At 42.5% G+C, this 12,250-nt stretch overlaps 1 protein-coding gene across 2 annotated transcripts in view; it reads right to left on the bottom strand.

The window, feature by feature from the left end:
* rasgef1ba (RasGEF domain family, member 1Ba) overlaps positions 1 to 12,250 on the bottom strand; it is a 75,690-nt gene that overhangs the window by 11,912 nt on the left and 51,528 nt on the right. For both annotated transcript variants that reach the window (XM_014019677.1, XM_014019678.1), the window contains 7 exons: positions 12,052 to 12,234; positions 11,859 to 11,981; positions 11,648 to 11,785; positions 5,706 to 5,921; positions 4,231 to 4,302; positions 3,430 to 3,525; positions 3,244 to 3,346 (listed from right to left, as the gene is read on the bottom strand). In XM_014019677.1, the coding sequence (XP_013875131.1) occupies positions 3,244 to 3,346; positions 3,430 to 3,525; positions 4,231 to 4,302; positions 5,706 to 5,921; positions 11,648 to 11,785; positions 11,859 to 11,981; positions 12,052 to 12,234 (931 nt within the window). The remainder of the gene's footprint in view (positions 1 to 3,243; positions 3,347 to 3,429; positions 3,526 to 4,230; positions 4,303 to 5,705; positions 5,922 to 11,647; positions 11,786 to 11,858; positions 11,982 to 12,051; positions 12,235 to 12,250) is intronic.

Below are 12,250 nucleotides of genomic sequence, written 5' to 3' on the forward strand. Positions count from 1 at the left end.
CAATAATAATAATAATAACAATAATAATAATAATAATAATAATGAAACTAGACATTTCTGCACTTCCAGCTCCTCCCACAGGTATTTAACAGGATTTAGATCAGGGTTCTCGTTCACGTTTTAAAATGTGTATTTAATTAAATTTAAAGGTTTTCTCTTGTTATTAACAGGGGCGGAGCTAGACTTTTTGCAATGGGTGGCCCAGGTGCAGGGGGGCACATAAAAAAAACTACTCTTGTTATGGTTTGTCTGGTTTCTTGTGTTATTTTGTTTCTAGTCTGGTTTTCTGTCTTGTCCCTCTCTGTTTACCTCCTCCTGCCTGTCTTTGCCCCGCCCACTCTCACCTGTTCCTCATGTTTCTCTCCCAGGTTTCTTGTTTCTGCTCGTTAGTTCTCCTTTATATCCTGTTCTCTGTCTTCAGTCTTTGTCAGATCTTTGTTCACTGTTGTGTTGTTTCATGCCAAGCCTTAGTCCTTGTATTTTTTGCTGCCACGTCAGCGTTTTTTTTTAAAATAAAACCTTTTCCAACTCTTTTTGCCACCCTCACTCAGTCCTGCATCTGGGGTTCATACCAAACCAGCCTACAAATCATAACAACTCTAGACTTGAAAATTCAAGATGGCCGCCATAGCTAATTCAGCTGTTTTAAGAAATATTGAGCTAAAATTTATTGTGGTGTTGCTAAGAAGGATTCCAAACTATGTTGATTGCTAATCCGAATTTAAGCTAACTGCCAATGCTAATTTTGCAAAGGGCTACGGTTTAGCAATTTTTAAACAAACGCAGCTGAAATTTTACATCATAGTAGCTGAGAATAATCTTTAACAAAATCTTAATGCAAATACAAAATTCAAGATGGCCACCACAGCTAATTTTAAACATCTCTTATTCAGGTGTTTTAAGAAATATTGCGCTAAATTTTTGTGTGAACGCAGCTAATGATCTAAAATGAACGTTAGTCAAAATTTCAAGCTTTCCGCTAACACAAATTTTACAAACAGCTATTGTTAGCCATTTTTAGACAAACAAAACTGTAAAGTAGCCTTGTAGTAGCCAAAAACAATATTTTCCAAATTTTAAACGCTAATCAAAAATTCAAGATGGCCACCACAGCTACATTTTCATAGCTATATTTCTGTCATTTTAAGACTCATTGAGCTAAAATTTGTTGTGGTGTTGCTAAGAATGACTCCAAACTCATGCTGATTGCTTAAGTCAATTTAAGCTAACTGCTAATGCTAATTTAAATGGCTCCAATTTAGCTAATTTTAATGTACACGGTTGAAATTTTATATCGTAGTAACTGAAAACAATATTTAAAAAAAATCTTAATGCAAATACAAAATCCAAGATGGCCACCAAAGCTAAATTTGAATGGCTATTTTTAAACAGAGTTGAAATTTGTTGTGATGGGAGCTGTGACCCCCAAACGGCAGCAACATGGCAGCACTCATTTAAGTTTTTCAAGCAGCTTTTCTAGTTGCTCCATGTCATTACGATGTTGCCCAGTTTTTAAATCACACATTTGGTGCTTTATTTCAATTCAGTGGTTCAAGAAATATATATTTTTCATCACAATGATTCTATCTACACCAGACGATACAGCTGCTGACAGATTTCTGAAATTGTTAAATTATTTGTTAGCGGCACCTGGGGTGGCCAACTAGGTGCCTGGGTAGCCCTCCCCTCTGGTTCCGCCCCTGGTTATCATTGTTTAATCTTTACACGGTTTTGTATCTATTTGAGTTTAGTGGGATTTAATTTTTTAACACTCAGTTGCTGCATCACATTTGATTCAGAGTGGTTCATGTTTTTGATATTTTTATTTTGAAGGTAAATGTTTGTAACCTTTCAGAGGCAGCAGTAAAACAAAGCCCAATGCTGGCGGCTCCCTGGAGACGGGGCCGGTGCAGACGGATTTGCCTGTGGCACTCTCCTCGTCTCTCGGGGGAGACGGGGTGAGGACAGCTGGCACTCCTTCCTCCCTCCTCCCTCCATTGTGTGCTGACTCTTTCTCTGGTCAGTGCAGACCATCTGCTGGGACTGGTTTGTTCTGAGTCCTCCACCCCGTCGCTCTGGACACAAAGATTCACGGCTCTCCACCAGGCCTCGGGCCTGCGACCAGATCCACTTCAGTCCAAACACAGATGGAAATCTCTACGAGGGGGTGTCCCCGGGACCCTCAACATGGTCTCTACACTGTTTGAAAAGCTTCAGGGCAAACGTTTTTTTTGGTTGCAGGAAATCTTATATTATGTCTTTAATTAGAAGCAGGTTTTTTTATGCGAGTAAACTGATGAACTGGTAACCAGTTTTCATGCTGGATTCTATTAGCACACATAGAGTTTTTTGATATTTTATCAAACTTTTGGAGACAACCTGCCTAAAGAGTTAAAAAGCAGAAAAGTATGGTGTGGTATGAAGGCCAAAATTAAGACTATTGCACAACTAGAGGTTGCTACGTCCTTATAGCAGGAGGCTAAACCTATTCATAGGCCAGCTAATGATCTGATTAATGATAGGCTGGCTCTGGCAAATGAGAAGGAAACTATTCATTTGTGTTCGCATCGGAGAGGCTAGCAACTAGCATGGATAAGCTGGTGTTTGCATTGGAAAGGCTATAGTGACTAGCATATATAAGCTGGTGTTAGCACTGGAAAGACTAGTAAATGGCATGGATAAGTTGGTGTTAGCATCGAAGAGGCTAGCGACTAGCATGGATAAGCTGGTGTTAGCATCAGAGAGGCTAGTGACTAGCATGGATAAGCTGGTGTTAGCATCAGAGAGGCTAGCGACTGCATGGATAAGCTGGTGTTAGCACTGGAAAGGCTAGTGAATAGCATGGATAAGCTGGTGTTAGCATTGGAAAGGCTAGCAACTAGTGTGGATGAGCTAGCATTAGCATTGTAGAGGCTATTGACTAGCATGGATAAACTGGCATTAGCGTTGGAGAGGCTAGTGACTAGCATGGAAAAGCTGGTGTTAGCACTGTAGAGGCTAGTGACTAGCATGGATACACTGGTGTTAGCGTTGGAGAGGCTAGCGACTAGCATGAATAAGCTGGTGTTAGCATTGGAGAGGCTAGGGACTAGCGTGGATACGCTAGTGTTAGCATCGGAGAGGCTAGTGACTAGCATGGACAAGCTGGTGTTAACGTTGCAGAGGCTAGTGATTAGCATTGATAAACTGGTGTTAGCGTTGGAGAGATTAGCGCCACAGAAAGGGAGCATCAGAAGCACTCACATATGATGGCCATGAGGGAGTTGAAGTTGCCGATGTTGAAGCATTCTCGCGCCACGTCGATGAAGAACTCCATGACTCGAGCTCGGTGCTTCTTCTTCGTCGGCTGTTCAAACATGGAGACGGTCACTCACAATAAGACCCTGCTGTCTTATGAATTACTCTGCATGTTGCACGTTCACCACTCACCATGCAGATCTCTGTGGCCACCAGATAACTGAGCCTGTTGAACCAGTCCACGTACGCCTCCAGGTTGCTGGCCTTCTTGTGATCACTGAAGCAGCTCTGCAACAACAGCAACACTTTCCGTCAGCAAAACCAGAAACCTGCAGATGATTTTTGCTTTTTTCTCTGCACGACTGAGCGAAGTGAATAAACTCCTCGTTCACATAACGCATGCTGCTGCTTTCTTTGTGTGGATTCCTCTTGATCTCATTCCACACATGCCTTTGGCCTGACGCCACTCAGAGGGTCTCCCACCACTGGGCACATTTCAATAACGGGCACTAAATTATTCCCGCTTTCGAAGCGGCTCATTGGGGGTACGAGGTGAACTAGCCTCAAGCACAAGAGCCCCCCCACCCCCGTCACTCTGCTTCCAAAAAAGGTCCGTTGCTTAGCAGCTGAAGGCAGCAGACAGAGGAATCGGCTGCCCGAAACACGCCCCTGTGCAGACCAGCGGTTGCTAAGAGATGAGGTGCACACATGCTCGTCTAATCCAGACACCGGGATGATCTGAGGAAATTGTCAGTTAGGTGTGTCTGAGCGTGCGTGCAGCGGATATTTAGTCTGCTGCTGCTCGGGTCAGAGCGAGGGCACCTGGTTTCCTTACAGCAGCCACCATGTTGTGTAAACTCAGCATCTGTCTGGGAGGGAAACTAAATCCGTCTCCTCTCCGACCCAGAACCAGAGGGAAAATAAAAAGATTGCATAACCACCGTTGATTCTTTTATCTGCTCGTTTATTTTTAGAAAAGCTTGTAGACGTTACCTTATTGTCCAGAGGGTCTTTGTGGACGAAAGCTTGAACAAATTCTTCAGGTCCGATGTAGCTCAGTCTCTCCTGAAAAGAGGGGAAATCATCTTTGGTTTGTGCTTTATTGAGTCATTTGTTAACGAACAAACACCAAACACCACAGCTTAAATCAGCCGTGGTCTGCCAGAGGAGCTGCAGAGTCCAGAGTCCTGGACCAGGATCGGATCCATCATCCAGGTCAGGTTTACCCGCTTTTCCTCACTCAGTTTATCTAATGTAACAAGGTAAAATATGAAGCTGAAACTGAGTAATTAAAGATACAACGAGAACACTAGCTTAAAGCTAAATGTAGAAAAAAGGCTAACTAAAACCTAACTAAATGTATCAAAATGATAGATAAAGCAGCGAAAACATAGATAAAAGCTAAAAAGTAGCAAGAGACTGGCTAAAAGTCAAGTGTATCAAAAGGTTAACTAGAAGCTAAAAGTAGCATAATATGAACTAAAAGCTAAAATGATCAAAATAGCCAAAAATTACAAGAAACTTGACGGATCTAAAAGCCAAAACTCTAAGTTAAAATAAGCAACAGGCTAGCTTAAAGCTAAAAATAGCTAAATTGTAGCTAAAATGTAGAAGAAGAAAAAACGAGGCTAGCTAAAAGTCAAGCATATCAAGAGGCTAACTAGCAGCTAAATGTAGCATAACAAAGTAAAATTTAAAATGGTCAAAAAGGCTCAAAGCTAAACATGCCAAAAGGTCAAGAAAGGGTAAAAGTATCAAAACACCAACTAAAAACCAAAAGGATCAAAAAGCCAAAAACCAGCAGAATATTAACTAAAAGCTAAAATAAACAACATGCTAGTTTAACACTAAAAATTTGCTAAAAGGTACAGAAGTAAGAACTTAGCTAAAAGTAGCAAAATGCTAATTAAAAATCAAGTGCATCAAGAGGCTAACTATAAGCTAAAAGTAGCATAAACTAAAAGCTAAAATGATCAAAATATCTCAAAGTTAAACATAACAAAAGACCAATAAAGTGTAAAAGTATCAAAAGGCTAACTAAAAACCAAAAACAGAAAAAGCAAACCTAGCAGAATAGTAACTAAAAGCTGAAATAAGCAAAAGACTAGCTTAAAGCCAAAAATAGCAAAACTGTAGCTAAATGGTTGAAGCAGAAAGAGACTAACTAAAAGTAGCAAAATGGTAGCTAAAAACTAAAATTAGCATAAGAAAACAAAGCCAACACGGTGAAGAAGATTTAAATGGTTAAAGTCAAATTTTCTATAAGGTATAGTTATAAAACCCTACAAAGATAACCCCCCCCCCCCCCCAAAAAAAAAATCTCCTGGCTGTTTCAACACAAGTGGCTAAAAGAAGCACAAAGTATACCAAAGCAGCTAAACAATGAGCCTTTTGTCTAAAGTTTGAGTTATTTTGGAGGCCAGTTCAAACAAAAGTCATCTGCTGTAGAAAAGGTGTATTTCTCTCACCAGCTCTATGTGCGTGAGCTGCTGGGCCACGGTGAACGGGTCGTTGCAGACCGACAGTAAGTCTCTCTGGATCACCGCCTGAGGTTTGGCCTTCAGGGCTGCGAGGCGCTCAGCTGCGGTGGCGTTGATCCTCACCAGCGCCTCCTCGTACTGACTGAGAACCGTCAATCTCCTGATCAGGCCCTGGCTCATCTGACCCACCGCCTTCTTGTACACCTGATGGAACAAAACAAGAAAGAAAAGATACCTAATGAACAACATCCAGAGATGATCACACAGCCTTCCTTTTTTGGGATGTTTTTCTTTCCTGCAGTGGTATGCAAGGAACTTTAAGGCTTCTCACACTCGAGTGGAGAAGCACAGAGGGGTCTTAGGGTCAAGTGGTCACCCTGTTCTGAACACTTCCTGTGACTTAAAGCAGACCACTGTTGGATAATTGTTCTCCCACTGACCCAGTTCACAACACAAGTTGCGTAAGATTTCCTACAGAGGAAAGAGGTAAATGTGGAGCTTGGATGTAAAAACAGTCGCAGCTATATTAGGAAAAAAATGCCAGATTACGATGAATTTTCTAAAAACAGCTGGGACCCCACCTAAAGCAAAACAGTTTCTTCTACATGAAAAATGAAAACCTTTTTTTTATTCTTTCATAACTTCAACATATTAAACATTTAACAGCTGAGAATACAACGTAAACTAGTCTTTTAGATAGAGGGGCATTGTTTCGACGCATTCTTCGGGTTTGTGATGCCCCCTTTCAGGTTGATGACATCCTTTCAGTTACAAAACACATTTTTTGGTTCTAAGACACCATCTTTTGGTTCTGCCACGCCCCCTTTTGGTTTTGAGATGCCCTTTCTTTCCGTTCTCTGACAACCTGTTTTGGTCCTACCACGCCCTCTTTTGGTTCTGCGACATCCTCTTTTGGTTCTGCCGCACCCTCTTTTGGTTCTGTGATGCCCTCTTTTGGTTCTGTGATGCCCTCTTTTGGTTCTGCCACACCCTCTTTTGGTTGTGTGATGCCCTCTTTTGGTTCTGTCACACCCTTTTTTGGTTCTGCCACACCCTCTTTTGGTTGTGTGATGCCCTCTTTTGGTTCTGCCACACCCTCTTTTGGTTCTGCCACTCCCTCTTTTGGTTGTGTGATGCCCTCTTTTGGTTCTGCCACTCCCTCTTCTGGTTCTGTGATGCCCCCTTTTGGTTCTGCCACACCCTCTTTTGGTTCTGTCACACCCTCTTTTGGTTGTGCCACACCCTCTTTTGGTTGTGCCACACCCTCTTTTGGTTCTGCCATACCCTCTTTTTGTTGTGTCACACCCTCTTTTGGTTGTGTCACACCCTCTTTTGGTTCTGCCACACCCTCTTTTGGTTCTGCCACACCCTCTTTTGATTTTGTGACACTCTGTTTTCTGCCCTCTTTCCGTTCTATGACACCCTCTTCTGATTCTGCAACGCCCTCTTTTGGTTTTGGAAAAACTACGATCGTGTTTGCTGAGATTTAACAATCATTTCTCTGGATGCGACACAGCTTTGCTGTGAAACACATAGAAAGGCAGGGTGGGTGGGGTGGGCCTTGGATCTTGGCAGAACTCTGATCCAGCAGCACTGAATTAATTCTGCATACTTGGGCCAAGGAGGTGGGTTGAGCTCTTACAGTGTCAGCAACTGTTGTGTGTTTGCTCTACATTCCGCTCCTTGTCAGCCTGTAAGTTGTTTTTCTTACAAGTGTCAATGTCCTCCTCCAAATCCCTACCTAAAGGCCTGACTTGAAGTGAAGCTGGCCTGAAATTCCTTCAGTTGCCACTCTGGAGTCACCCAACTGCCACTTGTGTCCCTACAAACACAGGATGCTCGGAGGTCGGATAAATATAGCAACAGACCTCTGAGACATCACGGCCTGCCGGTTCTGAACAGAGGGACACACGACTATCGGTGTCAGGAATGAGGCGACCCAGTAGGGACTCGCTCTCTCCCCAACACCATCGACCCTGGCAGCGGTCCGAAGGCGGCAGATGACTGCTCAGTGCGTGGTTCTGGGTTTGTCATCGTTTCAGAGGAGGTTCTGTTATTTTTGGCTGAATGGTGTTGTTTTCTGTGGATCACACACTGACCCAACCAACAGCCAGCTGTTTTTTTAAGTTATTCAGCACTAATGAACAGAGAGGAAAAAGATTATTTAGGTGACATTTTAAAGCCTGATTGAGTGAATTGAGCCTTTAATGGTTATTATAACAGCTGGTTAAATGCTGCCTTCATGTGTCGAGTCTCAGTCTTCAATGTTTTCAGCAAACTGCCTTTGGGTGACGAGCGACAACACAAGAAAATATCACATTTCCCAAACATTAACTGGTTACTGTTCCAGTCCTAAATCAAATAAACCAAACAAAAGAAGCTGAAAGTCTTAAATCAGCTGAACTTCACATTGTTTTACTATAAACCTTCACCCAAAAGACAAACTGCAGCTTTAAGCTAAATCCAAACCAGCTTAAAACAGGAAGGCACTTTGTGTTTCAGCTGCAGCTTCTTTAAATATCCAACCACATTCATAATGACAGTCCTACTACACAGATCAAGGTCCTGGACTGTTGTGAGTGTGGTTTGGACTCGGCCTCCAGCAGATGTTCAGAGCATCTATTCTGGAGTGTTTTCAGAGAGAGCTGCGGCTCTGAAGAACCAGCCTCTGACTCGGGTCAGCAGACCTGCTCGTGGTCTTTTTCATTTCCACACAAGAATCTGTGAGAAACACGAACACAGAGCAGATTCAGTTTGGCTTCCAGAAACACCAACGTGAGTTTGTTTTGAACAGAAATGTCCTCTGGTGCCTCAACGCTCAGGTCAAGAAACCAGGGTTTAGTTTTTTTTTTTATCACGGTTCATCACCTGAGGACACGAGAACAAACTGAGTCACAGACTTTTTATAAATCATGTTTTACAAACAGTTTCCCTGAAAACAGCTCAGAAACAAAGACGGCTCTTTGTGACGCGGAGCAGATCCTGAACCGTGTGCTTTTAACAAGATCATCAGTCTGTGTTCAGAACATTTATCAGTTTACTGAAAGTCTTATTAAGTCCTTTTAATTTCAATGTTTGGAAAATACATTTAAACAGTTGGGATCCTTAAAAAGGCTGTTTTTATGTACAAAGTATTCAGTAAAGTTTGTCTATTAGAAGAAAATAAGCTGATGTTTTTGTTACCCAGTGATATGAAAAGCAGGAAATCTGTCTGTTAGCAAAATATCTCATGTAAAACAGTCACTCCTACATGAAAAATAAAAAACTATGTTATTTTTTTCATAAATTCTCAACATAAACCTTTTGTAATTGAGACAACATAAAGCAGGCTTTTAATAAGAGGGATATTGTGATGCATTCTTTGGTTTTGTGATGCCCTCTCAGTTCCACAACGCCCTCTTTCAGTTCTGCGACGCCCACTTTCAGTTCTGCAACGCCCACTTTCAGTTTTGCGATGCCCACTTTCAGGTCTGCGACGCCCACTTTCAGTTTTGCGATGCCCACTTCCAGTTTTGCGACGCCCACTTTCAGTTCTGCGATGCCCACTTTAAATTTTGCGACGCCCATTTTTAGTTCTGCGACGCCCACTTCCAGTTTTGCGATGCCCATTTTTAGTTTCGCGACGCCCATTTTTAGTTACGCGACGCCCTCTTTCAGTTCTGCGATGCCCACTTTCAGGTCTGCGACGCCCACTTTCAGGTCTGCGACGCCCACTTTCAGTTTTGCGACGCCCACTTTCAGTTTTGCGACGCCCACTTTCAGTTTTGCGATGCCCACTTTCAGTTTTGCGATGCCCACTTTCAGTTTTGCGATGCCCACTTTCAGTTTTGCGATGCCCACTTTCACTTCTGCGACGCCCACTTTCACTTCTGCGACGCCCTCTTTCACTTCTGCGACGCCCTCTTTCACTTCTGCGACGCCCTCTTTCACTTCTGCGACGCCCTCTTTCACTTCTGCATATCTCATGAACAACTGGATGGATTTGAATTTAACCCAGAATAATCATTAATATAAATCTACAACTTTGGATTCAACATGAACAAAAACAACTCTCATCCAGTCGGTTTTTACAGATCCTAGCCTCAGATTTGGTGTGGTGGCAGCTCAGAGTCACACTCAGAGCTAATTAATGATACGGTTATATTATCTAACACCTCTGTTTGTTGTTGGGACGGGAAAGCACCGTGGAGTCTGGTGGAAAATGACTTTCTGTTTGAAAAACTATGAGAACATGTTGGAGAGAAGCTGCTGCAGTCAGCCAGCGTGACCATGAAAAACCAGTGTTGGAGTCGGAGCGAGTCTGGACCCGAGTTTCTGAGGGTTAAACCAGGACAGATATAAGGATCAGCTGATTTTTATATAAACACTTCAGTTAGAATTAAATTAACCGAACTCTGCAGCAGGAAAATGCATCGGCATGTTTTTCTCCCAACCAGAAAAGGTTGATCCTAATCTCATTCCTAAGAGCTTTATCCAAACGTTCATCTAACAACCAGAAAGCTGAAATATTCCCTGACAAACACTTACTTTCACTTTCACTTTAGATTTGATCATTTAAAAGAGATATACGATTATTTTAAATCCTTCTCTCTCATTAAATCCTTCATAAAATGGAACTGCACTACTTTGGCCCGATTTCCTTCTTATTACAACTCCAAAAGCCCCGCCCATTTTTTGGGGCGTGTCTCAGATCAACTCATCTCTGACTTCAATAGGTTGAAAAATATGACCCAATCCGAAAATAAAGATATTTTTGTAGCAACAGGAGAGACTAATTTAACAGCTAAAAAAGGTGGATTTTTCTTGATATAAACCCGATAAGCAGAGTTGTAGAGTAACCAAGTACAAATACTCTTTTTACTGTACTTAAGTAGAATTTTTGGGTATCTGTACTTTACTTGAGTAATTATTTTTCAGTCTACTTTTTACTTCTACTCCTTACATTTTAAACAAGACAAGAAGTAGAAAGTTGTTACTTTTATTTCATTTTTACTTGTTTTCATTGCAGCTTGTTATAATAAAAAATAAAAACTATCCATATAAACTGTGCCTCCTAGATAGAGTGAATTTAACTGTGGTTGAATGAGAAGTATAAATATATAAAACTCTGATAGTGTATTAATTTGTACACAAACAAATCATGTCACACTCCAGCAGGACAGAATCATTCAAATAAAAGGACTGTACTAAAAAAGTATTTGTATTTCATTAATTATATTATTACGTTTGGCCGCAGCCCTCAGTAGATTTTCATTTTGGGGAAAAGCTTTGTGCAGCCTTGATATATGTATATAAACTGAAACAGCTGGACTAGTGCATCCTAAATTTAACATCCATTCATTCTTTTAATACAACAGTCATTTCTGCAGTTTTTGGGGAGGTCACCTCCTAATAAATGTCCTTACAGAAAATCTAACTGCTCATTTTAAATCTATACTTTTAATTTTAATACTTAAGTGCAAAAAATATCAAGATACTTTAAGACTTTTACTCAAGTAATATTCCTAAAGGAGACTTTAACTTTTACCAAACTAATTTTCTGGTAAGATACTTGTACTTTTACTCAAGTATCACTGTGTGGTACTTTATACTGCCTATAAGCTCACACAGTGTTTCCTTTGTAACAAAGTGTGAGTCAGCACCTGTCAAAACAACTTTTCTGTCTCTAACCAGCTAAACGTGGTGAAGCAGCGAGTTTCAGGATGATAAAAGACAAAAACAAGTCGACAGCTTTCAACCAGAGACATCCAGCTCCTCCAAACCCACCTCGCTCCGGAACAACGAGGCTTTTCCTTCAAACATATCTGCTTTGTTGCCTCTGATGCCCCGCTCTGCTTCACATCTCTGCACAAACACAGCAGGCCCAGACCACCCGGGGGACCACCTATCATTACACAACCAGACAGAGAAAGGAAAGTCCAGGAACTGACCTCCTCTCCGGTGGAGAGCCGGTGGGTCAGCTCCTTCAGGCTGCGCATCATCCTCTCGTCTCTGAAGTCGTAGGGGAAGGTCTCCGTCCACTCCGTCAGCAGCTGCACAACCTTCGGCGTGATCTTCCTGAGCCGCAGCTGCAGAAGGAGACAGGAAGTGAGGCGAACAGAAGAGGCCGTGAACGCCGGAGGAGCGCACGCCAGGATATACCTTCTCAGCCGGGGGGTCGGCGAGCCTCTGCTGCTCCACGCACAGCTGACACACTCTGGACATGACTTCATGTGGGCGGATGAAGAGGCGCGAGCTGAGCAGGAAGGTGAAGATGTACGTCCTCTGCACAGACAGACACAGTTACAAACTAGAGAAGAGTCCGGGCTCACAGGGGTCACTGTGAGGAACTCACGTCTGGATAATAGTCCACGGTTGGAACCAGGTGGTGGATGAGGGCCTCCAGGGACCCCGACACCAGGCTGTGGTCCTGGTAGTACAGGTCGTGGTACGCCTCCTCACTGCTCCGGTACAGGTTGTTGTTGTAGCTGCCGGAGTTCAGCTGCCCTTTGAACGGTGGTGTCTGCGGCATGTCGTCCTGCCAAGGAACAAAC

The sequence above is a fragment of the Austrofundulus limnaeus genome, unplaced genomic scaffold (assembly GCF_001266775.1).
Source record: "Austrofundulus limnaeus strain Quisiro unplaced genomic scaffold, Austrofundulus_limnaeus-1.0 Scaffold226, whole genome shotgun sequence".
Lineage (NCBI taxonomy): Eukaryota > Metazoa > Chordata > Actinopteri > Cyprinodontiformes > Rivulidae > Austrofundulus > Austrofundulus limnaeus.